The following is a 22995-nucleotide window of genomic DNA, read 5'->3' as shown; positions in this document are numbered from 1 at the left end:
GAATGGACAGATATCTAATTGATAGCCTTAGGCCGGTTTCGCAGGGTTTGAATGGCAGATTCCATGATTGCCGTCCACGCATGTAATATGCAGTCTATCAAATGACTTTCGCGCTCCATTCACACTTGCGGGTAGGAATTGTAGATTCCGCAAGCAGAAGAAAAATTGCAGCATGCTCTATTTTACTGTGGATTCCGTGTGTATGGCCTCCATTGATCTCTATGGATGTGTTCAATCCGTAGTGCAGACGCAATCAACATTACCTATGGATGTGGATTTATACACAATTTGCTAGAAGACCAGATACAAATGGTATAAAGAAAGCAGGAATTTGTGGGCAGATGATGCAGGACAGAGTCTGGGGAACAACACAACATCCAGACTGTCTGCAACCTCCGCGGATTATTCTGGGCTTTTTCTCCACAAGAAGTTTTGTTTTTATTTCAATAGTTTATACTACTTCCAAAAAAAGTAGTATAAACCAGCCGAGCCTAGAGAGCGTTATCCCATTGAGAAGGCATGGCTGTCAGAACATCTCACCACAACTGCAGAAGGGAATGTCGCCTGAGCTTTCCAGGGGGTACTTTCTGATGTCCTTCACTGCTTGCAATCGTTCTGCCACGTGTACGATACGCTCTCCTTTAAATTTACGTCAGCGCAGAAACTGCACGCATGCACATCCATGCGCAATTCACTTCGGTGGTCATACACGCGTCTCCCACTGCAGATATCCGAATCGTTCGTATGGGCCCCGTCTTAGGATGCTTCTGCACAGTACGACTGTCGGGCTTTAGTGCTGGACAGCTGTCCAAACTACTATTTCTTGTGTGTTTCACACAGCAGCGACTATCAGTCAGTGAATGGAGGCACAGTGCGCCGGAGATCTTTTCCAGCCGTCCACTTCCGTTCACAGGCAGTTGTTCGTAGATGTCGGCGCTAGGAGGACCTACGCAATATTAGACAGATAGTTTTAAGTTCTGGCTATGAAATCTGGGTTTAGTCAAGCATATTCTGATGAAACATGAATTAAAATGTGTGCAGTCATCCAGAGATTGGGAACAGCGAGTGCCTGTGCTGAAATGCGTTAGACATTCAGAAGTGCAGTGACCTTTACAAACACTCTATAATAATCCGGCATTGCTATAGGACCAAAGTAAAAACACTCGCCCAAGGCGGCCGTCTGTTATCGGGAGGACGCAGGGTCCAATATGAGTCTTGGAAATTCCTCCTCCCTGTAACCAAGCAGGTTAGCCACTCGCAGCTAGCGGCAAATACGTCATAGCCTCGCTACGTGGCAGTGAACACAGGCTGTCGCTGACTCGACCCTGGCACGGCCAAGAAGTCATAACTACGTGCCCTTTTACACGGCGAATAAATCGTTCAGATTCCCGCATCCAGTGGAGATGATATCATTCAGCGTCGATGTAACAAGAATTCATTCGCTCCTCAGTAGTCATTTCCGTTTACATGCAGAATACTGAACAACGTATCGGCCCGTGTGAACAGGCAGTCACTCGTCTATAAACTACTGCCTGTTTACTGTGAATAGAGCCGGATGGGAATTACCCCCACCCACCTCCGCCTCCATTTACCGAGCGATGATTGTTGCTGTGCAAAGGAAAGCATGGGCAGGATTTTCGCTGGGACAGGCGTTGGCAGCCGACAGGTCGTCCCCTGTAACAGGGCCATAAACCTCTCTAAACAGGAGATTTATTTTTATCTGTTTTCTACGCAGTGACTCATTTTTATATTCTTTAGTGAAGTAAAGCATGTGACTGGATTGTGCCAGGTTTCCATAAAAACAAAGTGCATAGTCATGGCCTATTACACAGAGATAAGCGGTACTGCGGATCCTCTCTTCCTGCCGTCACGCTCTATAACGTGTCACTTTGTAGGAAACTCCTTCTCCTGTGCCGTAGATTAGGTCCTTCAGCAGCTGCAGGGTGTATTATACAGTATTGTGCCCCTCCAACACAAGTCACAGCTCAGCTGCTGCAGAACATCACCATAAAAAATTGCATATCCTGCAGACCTTTTTTGGGGGTGGGGTAGGAGGACGCCTCTGATATAGTCCAGCAGATCGTGCTATTCAATAAACAAAAAAGTATATATACTGACATATACCAGTGTAACAGAAGACAAAAAGTGGTTCTTTTGGCTTCCATCAGGTAAATGGGGGTCTGTTGGTACAGCAAATGCAGTGTGGATGTAGCCTAGTTTATAGTAGGGGGCTACAAACCAAAACACAGTAATTGGGCAGCCAATAGTACTACATAGCAGTATTGATTGGTAACGCCCAGAATGTCTCTTTTTGCATAATGGCCACTTGCCAAAAATACCGAATGTACAGGACTGCATGCGAAGAACCGGTTTCTAATATAAACATGACTGAGGGTACAAGATGTTTTTGGTGGTGGGATTATGATCATACTTAAAAGGGTTGTTCCATGTTTGAAAATGATCCACAGAATAGAGGATAGCTTTGAGAGATCCGACTGCTGGGACAGCCACTTATTCCGAAAATAGGGCTTTAGAGCATCCTGGCGGTAAGGCAGTGGTGGCCACAGATATGCACCACCACTGCATTCATTTCGATGGGACCACCAGAGAGAGCAAAGTTCAAGTGCTTCACACTCTCCTGCAGACCCATTGAAATCAATGGAGTGCATCCTCACACCAGAGCCCCATTGATCTGACATGTATCCTCTTTCCCGTGGATATGTGATGACTTTCAAACATGATACAACCCCTTTAAAGGGGTTGTCCTAGACTTGAATATTTATGACCCATCCTCAGAATAGGTCTTCGGTGAGGATCTACCGCTTGCGATCTTCGACGATCAGCTGTTTGCCAGCATGTTGTCATTTAATTCAGTGCGAGCTGTGCCTGCATTATGAAACTGGGCTGCTGTCTGCTTCCAGCTCCGTCCGCAATGACAGCAGACCTGATATCTGTCTGTAGTGCAGTGGCCGATTCTGGTAATGCGGGCGCAGCTTGTACTGAATTCTATGCAATGAGAGTGTGCCCAGCAAACAGCTGATTGGTAGGGATCCCAAGCGGTGGACCCTGGACGATCAACTATCGATGATCTGTCCTGAAGATGGGTCATCCATATTAAAAGCCGCAGACAGCCCCTTTAAGCTTAGGGCATTGCACACTCATTTTTGTATTGTAAACTCTACGAGTAACTAGTGGAGGACAGTTCTTAATACAGTTGAAAAAGCCAGTGCAGGAGCACATTAGATGCATTTCTCAACCACTTTACCAATTTTAGCATTTTTCAAACTTGAAACAAATGTATCCTACAAAGGAAACCTCAACATAAACCAATTCATTGAAATAGCAGTTCAGTGAAATGGCTTCCAGGATTACAGTCCCTTTGGGATGAACTAAAAGCAATGTTTGAACTCTAACTTAAAAAGCCGCTGGTGAGCTAATGTCACCCCCATGTCTGGTGTGTGGACCACACATGCTAATCTGCAAATAAGTATACACAGCTCCGAAAATTTAAGGTAACACTTAAATCGCACATCAGGATCTTGATGATCTCCATAGTCTCCAGACTCTTTCAAGCCTTCAGATGTGATCGTCGTGAACTTGCTGTTATCTGTGAAGAGAACTGTCCACCAATGGTAGACCTGTCAATTCTGGTGTTCTCTGTTAAATCCCAATTGCAATGCTGGCTGTGAGCATAGGTCCTACTACGGGACATTATGCCCTCATGTCACCCGTAAGGAGTCTGTTTTTGACAGTTGAGCTAGAAGCGTGCAGATCAGTAGGCCGCTGGAGGTTATTTTGTAGGGCTCTGGCGGTGCTCCCCTTGTTTCTTCTCTCATGCGGTCACAATGCTGGTTGATGCCCTTCTGTGGCCCTGTCCAGCTCTTCTCATGTCCTAGTATCTGCTCCATGTTCTTGAGACTGCGCTGGAAGACCTAGCAAACCTTCTTTTGATGGCAAGTATGGATGTGCCATCATAGACTGCTAGAGTTGGAAGTGATCTCCAGGGTCATCGGGTCCAACTGCCTACTCAATGCAAGATCACTACATCATCCTGGATGAGCAGGACTACCTACCTATACAACATGATTAGGTACCGCCTCATGCTACCCGTAGTGACAAGGGCACTACTAAACGCAAAACTAGAAAAGAATCAGGAAGGGTAAGGAAAAGGGTAATAGCAGCCACCACCTGCAGAACCATTTTCTTCTGAGGGTTGTCTTAGGCTGGGGTCACACAGGTCATATTCCCGGCGGAAATCTTGTGATTTTGCCGCAGCGAAAAACCGTGCAATCCAAATAGTTAATGCAGTGATATTTGTGCAGTGACATTGTATGGCTTCATAAGCTTGGCATTGAGATTGGCCAAACCCTTAATTGTGCACCTAAAACCAGGTTACCTCATTACAGCACGGCCAATGGCTCCATATGGTGGTATGATTTATAATTCCAGGTAATTTATCAGTCTCTTGGTAAGCCCACCATCTACTGCTTCTCTAATATTGCTTACCGGTGTCCCCTCTTCCGTTAGTCATAAGGGTGCTGTTACAGGAGTGTTAGCTGCTGCCACTAACGCTCACGATTTACTGCAAACTGCTGGGTGGAAGTCACAACTTCAGATGGGCAATTAGCAGCAAACTGTGAGCATTAGTTGTGCCCGCTAAGACTTGTATAATGGCACCCGAAGGGCTCCTTCGCACGAGTATATGCAGATTTGTGCGCGCCTTAACACTGCATTTTTGAGCACCGAACGAGGCTATTTTGCACGCTTGTTGACGTATTTTCTGTACTTTTCCCGCTCACTGGGCATGTTCATTTGCGTGAAGCAAAAAGGACGCACCACTTGTAATGGCTAATTAGTTCCGGATGTGTTCTTTTGCAGAATTACGCATTGTTACACACACGCATCTCTTTATGTATTTCACATTTGCACACTCCCCATTGATTTTTTATGGGGGCCTTTTTGGTGCGCAAATGTGCAGTTAAGACGAGCATGTTTTTTTGCGCAGCTAAAGAGCACAGGCAAAATATGGAAATATGGACAAACCCATTGAAAGAGATGGGTTCTATTCTCTGTGTATTGTGCGTGTAAATTTTACGTGCGCACATAAGCCCCTGTGAAGGCGCTCTAAGGGTGGCTTCACATATGGTGCTTTACGGAAAATCGATGGTTTTTTTCAGGTTTCTTTGCTCTATTTAAACCACCATGGCCATATTTTCAATAGGGAGTAATAGTGAAGAGTTTTTTTGGTTGACTTTTTGGATGTGTTTTTTGGGTCCATGGTGTTCTTTTTCAAAATGCAGCACTCTTTCAAGGCATTTTTTTAGGCTTCGATTAAAAAAAAAAAAAAAAAGAAGAATGAAAAAAAAATACATGTTTTTAAAAATGCTACAAAAAAAGCTTATAAAAACCGCATCATCATGGAGTTCTTTACAAGCCAGAGAAAACTCCAGAAGACACAAGGTTTAAAAAAAAAGCATCTTTAAAGCACACGATAATACCGGCCTGTGCGCATACACCTTAATAGACTGCATTAAGTACACTATGCGGGGAGTGCTTCTACAGTGAGCCGCGGTGCCACAGATCACGTCCTTCATCATTATCCTTGTATTCCCAAGAGATGATGAAGTTGCTCATCCTTGCTCCATGTTATCTCGATGTCCTTGCAGCCAGTTCATGGGGAGGACTCGACCGGTGGAGTAATTCATCAACCCACAGAAACCGCAGAGCCTGATGCCTCCACTCTCTGGGGATGCAATTCCAGTCTTCGCTTGCACTCTGCGTGTTTCCAAGGCCTTGTGGGTTATAAATTTAGCAGAAGATGTTTTCCAGGCATTAGGCACTTGCTAGGAAGGCATTCTTATCCTGCAGCTGGTAACTCGCTCAGAGTCAGAATGTGCAGCGCAGGGTCACCGCTCTGAAATCCTAGCCCCATCTGCTTCACTTAAAGCTTCCAGACAAATGTCCAGAATAAAAAGTTGGTTCAGGTTAAGATTTGTGCAGTGCTTTAAATTCCAACCCCCAAATGAAAATGACGGGTCCCTTTAAAGGCTCTCCATTAAGACAGACTAAAAATGGACCAAAGGACAAATGCTTTATATTATTTGGCCTTTTAGAATATGGAGGCTGGGCATTACATTCAAACTAACTGAAAAGACATTGGTTCTAGTCTGACGTACATCCTAATGTCATCTAGTAAACCTGGTTATACACTGTATCCGGATGTAAGATGGTAATTACATATGTTACTACCTGCTGATTGGTCACATTTTCCAAAAGGTGGTGGTACAGTGGTAGAGGGGTAGAAGCACAAAAAGTAGTTACCGCCTATATAAAGGATAGGAACAACTATCTGATCAGTGGTTGTCCGGCATTGTGACAACCACTTAGCACAAGAACAGGGCTTCCGAAAATCCTGAAATGAATGGAGTGGTGTGCACTACTGCTCCATTCATTTCAATAGGACAGCCGGGGATAGTCAAGCGCTTGAACTTGGCTATTTTTGCCAGTCCCATTGACAGAAATGGAGCAGTAGTGTGCATATAAAGCTATAGCCTACAGCTGCATTCATTGTGGTATGCTCTAAATTCCCATTCTTGGATTGGTGGGACTTACCGCAGTCGGACCCCCACAAAACAACCAGTTGTCCGCCGGTCTGTAGATAGTGGATAACTTTGGTTGGACAACCTCAAAAGGTAGTGACTGTGAAGGACATACGTGTGTATAGACTTTAAAGTGAATGCCCAGCTTTTATCATCATGACATTTTGAGTACAACCTTATGTGCCGATTTAATTTCTGAGTATATCTTTAGAGCAGATCTTAAAGATAATAGAAAGCTACCTGTAGACACCACTAGAGAGCGCTCACTGCATGTAGTTATTCATGAGCTCAATGTATAACCATAAGCTTCTGGGCTCCCTCTAGTGGTGGCTGCAGGTAGCCAGTATATTTCTTTTTTCTATACAAGGGATTTTGAGGATCAAAGATTTTGTCTGCTTATGTTTTTGTTTGTTGCCAAGTTTATCATTTTGGCACATTTAGTGGCCACATACGGTAATCTTTCAAGGTAGCCGTCTGCCTTCAGCAAGTTGACTTATCATGAATTTCTGTTGAACTTCTGTAAAAGTGCATGCTCTTGTAACATTTTCACCAAGCCTTTTTCGTCACCTAAAATGCCCACTATATAATTGATCCCAATTCATCATTCATTCAGTCTACTCATATCAACAAAACCTCCTGCCTGTAATGTCGGGTTACATTTGGCATTTATTATACCATGGCTCAGCACCATTTTGACGCTGTGATTTATGGCCTCCTTTTGAACTGTACAGGTCCCTCCTGGTTTACTGTAATGAAGCTTCCTGCTGGAATGTAATTGAGCGCTGTAAAACTGGGTGCTGTCATCGCTTTTTCATCATTGGTTCATTAACCTTTTTAAGGAATGATCTGTAATGTTTTGCTGACCTCGGCATCAAACTGTAAAGTGTTCAAAACTGTCTTTCTGTATATATAGGACAATGAATGTTCTCATTTCTTGTTATTCATATAGTGCCAACATATTTCTCTGTGCCGCGTGTACACAGTCCCAAGTGGCTCAAAATGTATTTATCCTATGTGATTCATACACATGACCCTAGATCACGTGAAGTAGAATCCCATAGATTCAGGACAATAGTTCTGACCTCCGAAACACAGTGCCATTGATCTTGGTCCATCGTTAAAAGGTTCCGAAAACCAATCAAGTCAAGACAGGGGTTGTCCGGCTTGTAAAAACCCATTTTCAAACTCCCTATAGGGTAGGTGGTTTGTTTAGTAGATGGGGGTGCCCTATTCAAAGATTTGTCTCTGGAGGACCTGGCAGTGTAATTCATCAATGTGCCAACCGATTGATTTAAATGAAAAAAATGTGTAATACTTTATTTTATCTGTAGCGGTGCTGCAGGGAATAGTTACTGCCGGGAACAGCTTATCATTGGGAGGTTGCTCAAAGAGGATGACCTCCTTTTAAGGAGGAGTGTTATCCTATTTAGTGTTGGAGTAGTAAAACAATTTAGTGCTTTTCAGAATAGTGCAAGCGTAAGGGGGATATGGTTTATCACGGTTCAATGATAATATGATGTTGTGTTCTTTGTAATGGTGCTGTCTCCTTATGGGGGTGGAAGCGGTGGAACAGAGCTGAGCAGGAAGAAGAGATGGAAAATAGTTGAGTGTTCTTTGGTGCAGGACAGATGTTGAAGCAGGAGTCTCTCCTAGTGTAGTGCAGTGTCAAACATACAGTCCTGAGGACGGTGTCCTCTGGGAGAAAGAGATGCAGCCATTGAGAAGCTTACAGTGTGTGCAGATAGCAACTAAGTGTCTTCTGGCAAAAGAGTAACTGGCTAGTTGGAGAAAGTCAAGTTGCCTGAAGGCCTGAAGGTGCAGTTTTCCCCCCATTCCCCGCCCTTCAGTGATCCTGAACCCACGCCAGCGGGCCTGGAAGAGAGTCATAGAATGGTAAAGTTGGAAGGGACCTCCAAGGTGATCGGGTCCAATTAATGATCATATGGGTGTAGAGGTATTACGGGTATCCTGTGCTAGTGGATCTAAAGACTGTTTAGTAAAATAATTATCATTTATTGCTGATTGCGGTCATCAGGACTCTGATCAACAACCATTCATACAAAGTCTTGAACTTTATTGACAGACTGAGATACCCCAGATAACCGGTTCACAAGTTACCATTTTCCTGTTTTATAGCTAATAAAAAAAAGCATTGCAGTCCCTCACCCTAGAATGGGTTGGAACAGTGACCACTACGTTTCTGAATCAGAAATATGTTAACAGCTGTTGTCACTCCCTAATCTAGGAAAAATGTTGTAGCCTCATCTGAAAGGAAAAAAAATAAATGAACCCTTTGGAATTAACTGGATTTTGCATTGATTAGTATTGAGATGCTGTGGCCTGACCTAAACAGGGCTGTACAGGCAAGGCATCCCAGAAATATTAATAAATGTAAATACATTTGCAGGGAGGAATGGTACAAAATTCAAATCTTGTTTGTAGCTACAGGAAACATTTAATGGAGATGATTGGTGCTAAAGGGGGATCTACATGGTATTAAATTCAGGAGTTCGCTGACTTTTCTTTCCACTGCACTGTGGATAATTATTCAGTGTGCTCAATAAAAGACATGAACAGTACAACTGTTTATATATTAATTTAGTTACATTTGTCTTCTGAGTCACATTTATAGACAAACACGTCAGACCAGATTTTATTAGTATACTATGCAGAAAACCAGGTAATTCCAATGGGTTCATTTACTTTTTTCACGCAAGTTTGATCAAAAAATTAGTTTTTGTTGAAACAGTTTGCCCGCCGAGGTCCTCATGTAACACTTCTCCTTGCTTCCTGCAGGTCGCTCCTCTCTCTTCCCAATAGACGATGGTTTGCTTGATGACGGGCATAATGACCAAGTCGGTGTTCTGAATTCACCCAATTGTTACTCCGGGCATCAGAATGGAGAGCGAATTGAGCGTTTTTCTAGAAAGGTGTTTGTTGGTGGACTTCCTCCTGATATAGATGAAGGTGAGGTGGTGACAATTAAGGGAGGGGAGATATCACCCTTGTATACGAGTCTTTTCCCATTTTGCCTATCTTACGTACTATATATTCTTTTTGATATGCAACTTTATTTATTATGAATAATTTATTGCAATTTTTAGGGTTGAACTAGTTACATTATGTGTCAATTTGGAAATTGTCTCTTTTCAGATGAGATCACTGCCAGTTTCCGTCGGTTTGGTCCCCTGGTAGTAGATTGGCCCCACAAGGCAGAAAGCAAATCCTACTTTCCACCAAAAGGTACGAAGTTGATTCCCTTCATCATTATAGATACATTATTAATACACACAGGATGTTTACAGAACTTTGTTTCTTTTACATGGGAAGCTGCAAAAATGCTTCTGTCCAGCAGCAACCAGAGAGGCCATGAAACCTTTGTCATAGTGACTGACTTGAGCCTGCACACTGGTCACTGTTATCACCAGTTCGTCCGAGATACCAACTGCTTAAAAAAGTGCATGACTGATCATTAAAAGCAAATCCCAAAGAAAATGATTACAGCTTAAAGGGATTGTCCAGTTGTAAACTACTTATGGCCTAGCCTTAGTATAGGCCATCAATAATAGATCGGTGGGGATCTGCCGCCAGGAACACTGCAGGAAGCAGATAGTTCCGTTCCCACTGCAGTAGCAAAATTTCATATTACAAAGCCTGGCCACTGCAGTAGGAACAGAGCTGTCTGCTTGCTGCAGAAATCAGCTCAATGCTTGAACACACCGGACCAGTGAACAGCTCATCATCAGGGACACTGGCGGTGCTGAACGGAATTGTAGCTTCCTTTGTCCACTCAGGGTGAGAGATGCCCCAAAATTAAAGTGGTTGTCCGAATAATGTACAAGGCATCTTAGCGGGTCCCCTATGGTGTAAAATAAGCAGCTGATACTCTGCTCTCCCCGCTTGTCCTCCGCTGTGCTGTTTTATAGACTACAATCAGCCTGTGACGTCCCATGAACCTGCTACTAAAGCCAATGTCCGTGCTCGGTGGTTATCATCAATATTAGCTGTCATTGGCTGCAGCAGCTTGCTTGGAGACCACTCAGGTTGACTGCAATCTGTCAGCAGGGAGCCCCAGAGCCGCCGGCAGGGAATGAGTGGTAACGGGATTATCAGATGCGTTATTATTTTACACCACGGGAACCCATTGGGATGCCCTTTACATAACTTTGACAAACCCCTTTAACATATATGCGTGGTTATGATCAGCACCCAGAACAAAAGTTCCCTATTTGGAGCACTTGTTGAATCCTGGTACTATGAGCATCTTATAAATACTCTTTACTAAAGACATTTTCCAGGACTGTAACATTGAGGATCCTTCCTTTAGGATAGGTTATCAATATCTAATCAGTGGGGCTTTGACTTCTGGCACTTGCAACGCTCATCTGAATGAAGATGGCACATGTCCCCTTCATTCTTTACCAGCCACATTGAATTGTGGCTATAGCTGGTACTGCAGTTCATAACAGCTCTGTCATATTCAAGAGAGTGGGACTGAGCTGCAGTAAGTAAGACGCTATACCTTGTAAACAATGAAGGGGACATCGCGCCTGCTGGACGCTGCAGACACTTGATTCAGCTGATCGTCAGAGGTGATGGGAATAGTAGCCCAACCAATCATCTACTTAAGGGTAGGCAATCAATGTTAGGCCTCTTTCACACATGCAACATCGCTACAAAATGCATGTATGTGAAGCCCATGGTTTCCAATGAGTTCTTTCACATGAGAGATGTTTGTAGCCTAAAAGAACCCATTGGAAACAATGAGCTTCACATACATGCATTTTGTAGCAATGTCGCATCGCTACAAAATTGTGCAATTTTGTAGCCAGTGTGAAACAGGCCTTAATCACAGACACCCTTTAAAGTACTGTCTGGTGACAGATCATTGCTTAGGAGTAACTGAAAGCAACCCTCTGGTTTTCGGGAGAAACTCTTGTCCTGCAACCAAACCACTCTGGCATGTTTAGTGGTCAACAAGCTCTACACAAGTGGAAGAAGAGGTCAAGGAGCCTCTGAGAGCCTTTTTATAGTCCAAGGGGCGAACCACTTTTAGGGCCTCAGGTGACAAGACCGTTCATCTAATCACACCACAACTAATCATTTACACATCTGCCTGAGATGTAACTGCATGCCAAGTAGTTCTGCAGTAAAGCGACAACTCCGTCTAGGTTCTTATTTTTTTGTTTTGTTTTTATTATAAAAAGGGTATTTAATTATTTTTAATTAACTTCTGTTTTTTTATTGTATTTTTGCTACAGGATATGCGTTTCTTCTCTTTCAAGAAGAAAGTTCAGTTCAAGCACTCATTGAAGCCTGCATTGAAGAAGACTCAAAACTTTATCTGTGTGTTTCTAGCCCCACCATCAAGGACAAGCCTGTAAGTAAACACAATCAGGCACTGGATGGAATATATAAAAAAAAACTAATTGCAAAAAATATATATACCCAGGAGACCCAGATAAAACAAATCCTCAGGAAGCGTAGAGCTCGGTATTGATGGATTGTATTTGTTTTTCACTATACCCTGGCGTGCATATTGATCGTTGCCTTCATGTTTGTTTGTTTGATTAACACAAATGGTTGTCAGGGGACGGAGAATCTAACGGATATAACTAAAAGCACATGCTTGGCTGCCAGCAAAGGAAGACTAGCGGGGATTTTTTTCTTATCAATCTTATATTTTTTTTAACAAATGTATTAAAATATACCCTGGATGAGTCAGAGAATTTGACATATATTCAACATTTAATCATTAGGCCATTTCTTTACACTCGGTGTGTTCACCCTAAACACTATTTTTTATCCAAAATTCTGCACTGATTTACTTCTTAATATATCTTTAGGCCTCATGTCCACGGGCGAGTCGGGTTTCATGGGTGAGAGCACCGCCTCGGGATCCCATGCTGCCCATGGCATGAGGACTTTACTTACCAGTCCGGATGCATGCAGGTCGTCCAGCGTCTCCTCTGTGCATGTGGGCAGGCGTGCCGGCATGTGGGTGGGCCTGCTGGCCTGCACGCCCCCCGCACATGTGCAGTGGAGATTTTTTTTTTCTTTTTTAATCTCCTGCTTTTACACCCGGAGTGACAGTTCCGGGTGTGCCGCAGATCGGACGGCTTCCATTGACTTCTATAGAAGCCGTTCATGCGGGATCCGCGGCAAAACGGAACATGCTGCCATTTGTTTTTCGTCCCGGAAGGTCCGGAAAACAAACGGGCATGCTTTAATTAAGCTGCGGGTGCCCATTATTGTCTGTGGGCGGCTTGAACTCCAGATCATCCGCGCGGGTGCCCCATGCAGATCCTGAAATTCAAACCCGCCGGTGGATATGAGCCCTTATAGTGATTTAAGCTCCGTTTTTCCTGGTAAAAAATTTCAAATCTGAGTTTAATGGGCAAAACTATTTATCCTGTATTCACAAGATGGGTGATACATAGATGATCATTGGGTGTCCAAAAATGGGACTCCAAGGGATCGCAAAGAACGACACAACTTGAGTCCCCCTAGTGAATAGAGCGGTAGTGCACATATGTGACCACTGCTCCATTCACTGTCTATGGAGATAGTTGAGCAATGTATTCGACTATCTCCCACAGTCCTATAGACGGGAATGGAGCGGTAGTCATGCATGCGCATGACCACTCGGTTCACTAGGTGTACTTGGGGTGTGCCATTCTTGTAAACATTGGTGGCCCTAGCAGCCAGGCCTCCAGAAGTCATATACAGTATTTATCACATTTTCTGTGGATATGGGATAAATGTTTTTGATAGGAAACACCCTTTAACTAATAAAATTCTGCCTGCCTCTATTTGCCACATTGGTTAGACTATGAGCCACTACTGCACTACATATATTGAGTGCAATGTGTAAAAAATAAGCACTTGGCTCTCTAGAATGGTGTCATAGTCTAATTTGGTTAATTCTGCCATATATCATGAGCTGTTTAGATGGGTGCATTATAAATATACTTGTATGTCACCAGGCAGATGCAATTCAAAGTCCTAAAACTCCAAAATCTGTCCCCATGGATATCAAATGTAGAAGAATACCTCCCAAAGCAAAAAGAGAACCAGAACAAAGCCCAGACCTTGAATTTGGGGCATTATCTATTCCTCTTGGGAGTATGTCTGTGCTATTCTAATGTGACTATGGTAAAGAGGTCATCCCAAAATCTAAAGTTCTCTTCTATCCATGGGATAGGTGATACCTTTGATTGCTGGGGGTCCCATCGCCAATTCTGAGAACGAGGGTCCCGTGTCGTCCTCTTGTCATTGCAGAGTCACTTCTCTGAATTTGAGCAATGGCCGTGCATGGGCGGCCGCCATTCAATTCATTTGAACGGGTCTCCATTCTATCTCATTCTTGCTGTGTGGGATGTAGTAAGCCTGCAGCGAGGAGGATGGAGGACACAGGACCCCCATTCTTGGGATCAGTGAGACACCCCACAAATCATAAAGTTATGCCATACTTTGTGGATGGGCTCTAAGTTTAGACTTTGGGTTAAGCCCTTTAGAGCAATACTTGTAAGGGAGGTTCATTGCATTAAGCTGGTACATAACTTTATCATTTCTCTGTGAAATAGGTTCAGATTCGCCCCTGGAATTTGAGTGACAGCGACTTTGTGATGGATGGGTCGCAGCCACTTGATCCCCGAAAAACCATATTTGTGGGAGGAGTCCCCAGACCACTGAGAGCAGGTAAAAGTTTCATAGTATCACTTTTTCCATGCAGCAGTTTCCAACCTGTTTCTATAGTTGTTGCAAAGCTCCCAGCATGCAATGTAACCGGTGGCTATCCACACATACTACAGGCACTGATGGGCCACGGATCGAAGACCACTGGTATACCATATTTCTTCAAGTAGTATCTATCGCATAACTTGAGATGATAATTTTTTTTCAGCATGGTTTGTGACTTCTGTGTCATACAACGGACTAATAGTTCATTTCAGTCCAGAGTTGTATTTATTTACTAGAGATTATAGATGAGCGAGTATACTCACTAAAGGCAATTGCTCGAGCGAGCATTGCCTTTAGCGAGTATCTTCCCCGCTGGAGACGGCAGGTTCGGGTGCCGGCAGCGGGCACGGAGCTGCGGGGGAGAGTGGGGCGGAACGGAGAGGCGATCTCCCTCTCCCCCCCCCCCCCCCTGCTCCCTCCTGCTGACAGCCGCTACTCATCGCTCCCCCGCGCCGGCACCCGAACCTTCCGTCTTGAGCGGGGGAGATACTAGCTAAAGGCAATGCTCGCTCGAGCAATTGCCTTTAGCGAGTATACTCGCTCATCTCTACTAGAGATATAACATAGGAAATAAATATCAGCCGAAACCGGTTTCTGCTTTGCATGGTCAAATATGAGCTAAATCTTGTATTTCCATCTCATTTTTATCTGTCTGGGGAAAGACAGTTGTATGTTAGCACTGTATATCTTAGCGATCTGTCTGCTTCCACCCACTCGCTCACTACACATAGACACTATGCAGCGTGGCAAGGAGCCGCACTATTAATGTTCAGGCATTTGTTTATACGCTAAACTATGTGCGATCACAAAAAGGGGAAGACACTGTCAAGACAACGACATGTTTTACATCATCAAATTACTATGCATAAAGTGGAATGGGGTTGTCTGGTTGTGGAAATCCATTTTAACCCATTTAGAGCCAAGAACTATAAATACACAGTGCTTTGTCCAGGGCTTTAATCCCATGCCATAGGAAGAATATGAAGTGGGTTTAAAGCTCCTACTATCAAGAAGAAACAGGTTGGGTGCTCGGCTGTCAGAGACAGCCATGGACCCAGAGGAGAAGACAGAAGCAGTTTATAATCGTTTCGTCCTTCTCTTTTGCAGGCTACATAGTGCTCAATGGTTGCTATTTAGAAAATACAATAAGCAGCAGTGGCGTTTCCTCTTTGGGACCCAGCAATTTATGTGATCGCCAGCGACCCCCAGCATGGCAGGGCTGCAGGGTCTTGGCAGACTCCAGCCTAGCTCTGCTAGTGACTTGTCACACTAGGGTAATCTTTTGCCCTGTAATCTGGGCTCCTATGGATGACCCAGTTATTGTGAAAAACTGTGAAATAAGAGAAAGAAAATAACACTGTTCTCCAGGGGTGTTATATGACACCATGGGGGACATAGATGTTAAGAAAAAGTTACAAAAATAAGTTTAAAAAATTTTGTAATAAACAAATATTTAAAAAAAACTGCATTGTACACATTACTCCTAATAAAACAAAAAAAGGAAAAAAATTCAGTGAAAAAAGGTACTAACAATAGCCCTATATGTCACAAAAAAACGCAGCAAAAAATACTAGGGTCATAAAACCACCACATGCGTAAAACCGCCAAGATGTGTCTGATCCTTTAAGACCTAAACACTCTGGAGTTAAAACACCATATTAGGCGTCTGAGGACCCATATTATCTTGCCATAAGGGAAGAGCAGATACCGACAACATCTCTCGTTATGGAACACATGACAAATTCCAAAATTCGAAATCAAGGAGCACTGTGTAATGCTTCATTTCACCTGTGGTGGCAGTGCAGTAAAATTGAACACAATGCCAGGTTCCCCACAGATTACAGCTGGTTGCTGGAGAGCCTAAGTGGTGGGACATTCTTAAATCAGTTTATAGGTAGGAAAATCTAACAAAACGGAATTGCCCAAAGTAGTATGGGATTGCAAATACAATGGAGAGACATGAAATCCTTTCCAGTCTTAACTATTAATCAGGTCTTTCTCTTTCCTACAGTGGAGCTGGCTATGATTATGGATCGTCTCTATGGAGGAGTTTGCTATGCAGGAATTGATACAGATCCAGAATTGAAATATCCAAAAGGCGCTGGACGTGTTGCATTCTCCAATCAGCAGAGCTACATTGCAGCCATCAGTGCTCGTTTTGTGCAACTTCAGCATGGTGATATTGATAAAAGGGTAAATGATTGTTGTCCCACATTCGATCATGCCATAAATCCTGCGTTGTCATCCCTTCCACTTTTATGAACAGTCTGTGAACAATTAGGTTATTAGGGGTCCCAGCAACAGAGATCTAGTATTACATGGCAGCTGTCCATTCTGACTCATAGATGGAGAGAGTCACAAGCCAAGAGCTTCCATGATTACAACATGCCTGTTTTTTTTTTGTAGGACGGCTCACATGCTGCTGGTGAGATTGTAGGGCTTCCTTGATATAGTAATGATGATGTATGCGATTTAGAAAAACATGGCGCCACTGTTGTCTATAAGCTATGTCTGTTCATTATTGTAGCTACATTATAATACCAGGCACAGACCATAGACAGAAATGGCGCTATCTCAAGAGAAAAAGCTGACACTTTTTTTCTATTCTCAAAAAAAAATTCAATTTTTAATATTTCACAAGTTGCCATTGAAACACTGCAATCTCACCAGCAACTCATAAGTTTTGAACCCCATTCTACAACAAAAGGGAGTAGGTCCTAGTGAAACCATGTAATTTCCACAGTAAGTATGGGAATAGCTGCCTGCACATTGCTGCTGGACATGTCTCCAGAATTACCTAGGAGTCTTTGGCTCCTAAACTGAAACATTGAGTTGCCATATAAAATTTTTAGTTGTCAGATTTTGAATAAACCACATAATGTTAAATAGAAGAACAAGTGTCTGTAGTATAAATTATGTATAATCATCCAGGCTACCACCCTTCCCAGTGTAATCTGCACTGATCATCCAAAGCAGTGCTCCCCTCCCATTAATCCTCGGTACTTCCCTCTTGTAGTATAATCACATTCGGCTCAACACCCCCCATTGTATACCCACAGTATAATCAAATCTGTCATCCCACCCCCACCCCCTCCCTGCAGTATAATTACATTTGCTGCCCACACTATAATGACATCCAGGACTCTCATCTCTGCCACTCCCTGATTAGTCAGGATTTACAGAACAAGGGTTGTTCAAAGTGGACAGTACCTCTCAAATTGACTGCAGAGAATTAAGTTCCATGTGCCTGGCAAGAGGCCCCTATTAGTACAGTGATCACTACCACTTTAATGAATGTTAATGAGCCCAATCATAGTTTGACCTGTCTGTAGTTTGGAAATTTGAACCATTATCCGTTCCAGAGCACACAGCTTAGAGGGAACATTGCTGATCACCACTTACAAGTAGCTCATCCCAGGACTTGGTGGGTAGGTAGTACTGGTTTGTCTTGGCGATGATGCTCCTTGGTATAGCAGCACTGCCCCCGCTCTCCTCATACCCTGTAATCCAGGCCAGCGCCTCCTTATCTCCTAGCCTCCTTATCTCCTATCGTGCAACTCATCCCTGACAGCAGTCTGCACTGCGGACTCTTTCACACACAGGGGCCACACATTTTCTTATTCGGCACCTGCGACTTGTCCACCCACACACCCAACACTGCTTAGAAACCATAGGGCAACACAGAGCCAAGATCAGGAAACCACATGCTCCCCAGCTCAGGTATCTGTGAGTTACAATATGTGTGCATAGTGGTGCAACCTTCAATCATCTGCACAGAAAACAGCCAGAGGGTTAGTTAATAAATGGCAACAAGACTGAAAAATCTTCTTGCCATTTTCAAAATCTTGGGTACAAGGGAAGTTAAATTTCCACGCTGTTTCCTTCACGCTCTACTCCTGGACAAACCAAGATGGCCACAATGTTTCTCTGATTATCTGATGCATTCTTACGTATGCAGTGCTGGCCAATCAGAGCAGAGCGTAGTGTCTTAGGCTACCGATGTACGATTGGTGCACACTTTGCAGCAGGACAGGGATGTGGCCACCTTGGTTTGACCAGGACCAGGGCTTTACTTTAATTTATCCCAGCCTGGATCCATGAACTGCTGTATCCTCTTGCTGAAGCTAAAGGGAAGCCAAATCTAATTAGTATTTCCCCTGCGCTTGCTGTATAACCATTACAGTATACAATGGTATATACTGATATACATGTACCCTAGAGAAGAACTGAATCAATGAATAACATCTAAACTGTGTCTGTCCTCTAACCACAGGTAGAGGTGAAGCCATACGTGTTGGATGACCAGATGTGCGATGAATGCCAGGGAGCCCGCTGCGGTGGGAAATTTGCTCCGTTTTTCTGTGCCAATGTCACATGCCTGCAGTATTACTGTGAGTTTTGTTGGGCGAACATCCACTCTCGTGCCGGACGGGAATTCCATAAGCCACTGGTGAAGGAAGGAGCCGACAGGCCTCGTCAGATCCACTTCCGCTGGAACTAAACATCGCTTATCTACCACTCACTGAGAGAAGGGTGCATGCGGCTTACTGTGTTTTAAAGATACTGACCTGCAGAAGAAATAAGTGCATTCTTCTGCTCTACACCCCAGTCCTCTACACATGCATTTGTATCAGCAGCCAAAACACTAAAAGCCTCTTGTTTTTTCACCAAAACCCCACATCTCAGGCTTACGAATTCTTTGTGATATTTTCATGTTAATTTTTTTTATATTCTTTTTTTTTTTTTTTCCAAGTTCTTTTATATGTAATGCTGAAATTAGATATGGGAATGTTTCTGCATAGGGGCAACACAGTCTGCTGCTATATAAATATATATATCTATATAGATGAAGTGTGCACTTATTTCTAGACATGGATTTTTAACTTAAAAATCAGCCCCAGTTATTTACCAAAGGTAGCAATTAATAGTAAAAAAAAAAAGGAAAATGTCTGCTACTAAAAGATTATTTTTATTGTCGATATTTTAAGTGTGTATGTAAATTTAAAAAAAAAATATAGGGTTGATTTTTTTTTGCTCTCCATTTTGACTTGCAAGAAATAATACCTCAGATAATCTGATTTTTATTAGCTATTTTTAAACATTTTTAATCATAAGCTGTATTAGCTTTGCTGCTATATAGGTGTTGTGTGTAATGCCACCTATTTATACAGGATTGAAAACTTTTCAAAAATCTGCATTGGCAGAAAAAAAAGGCAGGCAGCACAATATGGCCGAAACTGCCATAGTTTTAGAATGTGAAATATGCATGTTTACCTACCTGTCTACACCATATGCATGCACTGGAACTATAAACTAACCACAAATACGGTATTGCAGATATAAAATAAAAAAAAGATAAAAAAACAGATAAAAAAGCTCTTTTGAAACTAGGTACAGTAGCATGAGCAAAATTACAAAATTTTGTAAGAAAAAAGCATATTTGCATGAATTGTGACTCAAGTAAAACAGATGTCCTTAAATGTGTACAATATGAAAAAAAAATTGTTTTAGAATAGTAAGTGCAGCCATTTTGTGTCCTGGTCAGTAGTTGACTTCAATTTACAAGGATTGGGTGTAATATTGTAATCCCCGTGCAATAGTCGTGGTGTGTGATTTTCTGAATCTTGTGACGTGAAGTAGCATAGAAAAAAAAACTGGAAAAAATTTGGAAATTTTAGTAAGAAGAAAATTTTCCTAATTTTCTTGCCCAATTTTACAAATGTCACGGTTTAAAACTTTCTTTAAATAACAAAAAAAAAAAAACCAAAGATGGCCAGCACACTTGTAATCAGCCACCAAATGTATAACCCACAAGCTATTTATCGATGCTTATTAGTTCTAAATCCTATGACTATTAATAATAATACAAGTAAATGCTTGATGCTTTAGATTAAAGAAGTCAAAATGGAGATGGTATAATACAGATGGCTAGTTGCATAACCACGCCCCTTCTACCTTCAAGACAACAGTGACATGTGGCTAAAAACGAAAATTTTGTAATTTCCCTTGTACATTTTTTTTTATATTTTATTAAGGCTGCTATTTTTTTATTTTTTCATAAAAAATATATCTATTTATTAAAAGGCCAACGGCAAACGGAAATTTGTTTTGGCTAGGAAAAAATATTTAACATCCTTATGGTATTTTAAATTTTAAGCCATGGGGTAGTGCAACTAGCCCGAGGGGGAAAAAAAAATTCAGTACAAAAAAAAGCCGAATTTCTATTCACTCCAAGAAAAATACCAATTGCAACACAGAAAGAATCAAAAAGGAATAAAATGGGGTTTTTCTGGGTAGAAACCATGGGACAATCTTCTGTGTACAAAAGAAATTGCGTTCTTACCGGTTGTCAACAGCGTGCTTTTATGTACTGTACAACATGTGACTCGTCTCACTTTGCTGTTATTATGTGGTTGTAGTTCACGTTTTAAATGTTTGGAAATTGTTGCTGTTTGGAAGAGTACTTTCTAATTTATTTATGTACCCTTAATTGTAACTTAATATGATCTGTCATGTTTCCCCCCCCCCCCCAGGTCTTCACTCTTAATAGTATTTAATCAATCTTCACCCTTCTTTCCGCCTAAACCTCCCCCGCAAACAATCCCAACTTTATTATGCACTATATTTTATACTTCTGAACGAAAATCTTTTGACAGTCAGCTGTTTTTGAAACATGCTTGTTTTAATTAATATCTCTTTTGCAATACCTCAATTATTTGCATTTAGAATTAAAACAGGAAGGTTCCACAAGTCTTATTCAAACAAACAAAATTGGTTTTAGAGAGGTTGCAACTGCTCGAAAACAAAAAAGTAAACTGTCTGGAAATTTATAATTTTTGATTTTTTTTTTAATTTTTACCAAATATTTAAAAAAAATTCTTCAAAATGAAAAATAGTTTAAGGGGAAGATTGGCAAGGAAGTCCTTTCTATTAATTGTCATTTCACTTCTGTGCGAGGCGGTTACGGCTGCTTCTAGTTCCAATTCTGCTTTTTGTGTGTGTACTTGTGTGTAGTAAATTCTTATTTTCTAATTGTTGAACACTGTATTGGATTTTTTATAAATCATATTTATTTTACTATTTTTGTAGAAGAATGCTAGTTGATTTTGATTGTATTTTTATATTTTTAAAGCTTCTCTTTTGTTTCCCCAATGTGCATATTGCTGCCCAAGTGTATGACTATGGAGGAAAAAAAAAAAACTTTAAAATCCACACTTTTTGTTAAAGAAGGAAACATTTAGCATTTATATATTTGTGTATGGACAACACTTGATATTGTATCCCTGTCGCATCTGGCTGCACAAAGCCTCTCCTCAAAGATGCTAGAAAACTTGAATATAACACATTTTGGAAGGCTGACTAACCTCGATTCTGTGTTGTGATGTGCAATACTGTTTCTAATATTTGTATAAAAACAGTGTAAACCTTTTTAATGCAAATTTATTTTTTTCATTGCATATTTTGCAGATTTTATCCACAGTGTCATTTTTTACTGTCAGAAAAGATACCCCTTTTGTCATTGCAACTATTTTTTAAAATCCAGAAAATCTTTGTACTGATGTAAATGATTGTAGTTATTTTGGATAGTGTTTTGCTAACAAAAGGAGAGACTTTTTCATGCATATTTCTATTTTGTTGTTTATTTTTTTGTTTTTTTGTTTTTGTTTTTTTTCTTTTGTTTTTTAGAAGTAATATTCTTGTCATTAATATCATTTTGTATTTTTATGTGGGAAAAATATAATTTTATGACGCTAATTGCTAAAATTTTATTTTATTTTGAATTATTTTTGGAGCTGAAATCTTTGTACTATTAAAGCAACTAGTTTCTAATTCAGAGTTTCTGTATAGAATGGCACAAGTGGCTTACGGAGTGTTTGGATTGTAATTATTAAAGGTTCTTTGATATGCAAATTTAGTTGATTTATATTTTATTTTGGGTATTCTGTATAATTAAGAGCCCATGCTTAAGGACACTAGGTGATTGCCTTCAGCTTGAATTTTTTTTTTTTTTTGAGATATTTTAGTTAAAATTTTACTGTTATCTTCCAGGTGTCTAAATCTCCAGTCTGTCTGTTGTACTGGTAATTTAACTCTGTAATGAAATAGTTTGCTGCCAACTATTTATATTAAGTAATTTTTAAATATTTGTAATATTGTTGACTGACTAATAAACTTAAGTTATTGGCATGTCTTTTTTTATTGGCTCGTTATTGCTCTTCTCTTACCATGGGATCCTAAATATGAACACTAAAACATGCTAGTATTATAGCCAAGTGAACACCATCTTAGGCTGGATTCTTACATGCAATTTTGACGGCCGTGATGGACTCCGCCAGCAAAATATTGCAGTGGAGTCCGTCATGGCTCCCCCCAAAGACCCCATACTCGCCTCTCCAGATCCGCAGCTTGAATCCCATCCAGCACGCATGCGCAGTACGTGACGGCAGTGGGGGATGACAGGCCAGCGGTGGCCAGTGACGCATAATCACGCGATACTTCCGTTGTTCTCACATGTCAAATGGGACTTTATACTATTGAGTGCCCCTACTAACGTGATTTACTGCTGAAGAAAACTACATGAGGCTGCAGAATCTGGTCATGTGCTTAAAGGGGTTGTGCCAGTTCCAGCTGTTTTGCTGCAGACAGCTCTTTA

At 41.7% G+C, this 22995-nt stretch overlaps 1 protein-coding gene across 4 annotated transcripts in view; it reads left to right on the top strand.

The window, feature by feature from the left end:
- CPEB2 (cytoplasmic polyadenylation element binding protein 2) overlaps nucleotides 1–22529 on the top strand; it is a 104448-nt gene extending 81919 nt beyond the window's left edge. For all 4 annotated transcript variants that reach the window (XM_066573267.1, XM_066573265.1, XM_066573266.1 and 1 more), the window contains 6 exons: nucleotides 9396–9566; nucleotides 9753–9842; nucleotides 11861–11979; nucleotides 14186–14300; nucleotides 16354–16535; nucleotides 18616–22529. In XM_066573267.1, coding sequence (XP_066429364.1) covers nucleotides 9396–9566; nucleotides 9753–9842; nucleotides 11861–11979; nucleotides 14186–14300; nucleotides 16354–16535; nucleotides 18616–18843 — 905 coding nt within the window. In that variant the 3' untranslated portion in view covers nucleotides 18844–22529. The remainder of the gene's footprint in view (nucleotides 1–9395; nucleotides 9567–9752; nucleotides 9843–11860; nucleotides 11980–14185; nucleotides 14301–16353; nucleotides 16536–18615) is intronic.
- The last annotated feature ends 466 nt before the right edge of the window (nucleotides 22530–22995 follow it).

The sequence above is a fragment of the Eleutherodactylus coqui genome, chromosome 7 (assembly GCF_035609145.1).
Source record: "Eleutherodactylus coqui strain aEleCoq1 chromosome 7, aEleCoq1.hap1, whole genome shotgun sequence".
Classification (NCBI taxonomy): Eukaryota; Metazoa; Chordata; class Amphibia; order Anura; family Eleutherodactylidae; genus Eleutherodactylus; species Eleutherodactylus coqui.
Note: the sequence above shows the minus strand (reverse complement) of the source record. Positions and strands in the feature narration are given on the sequence as shown.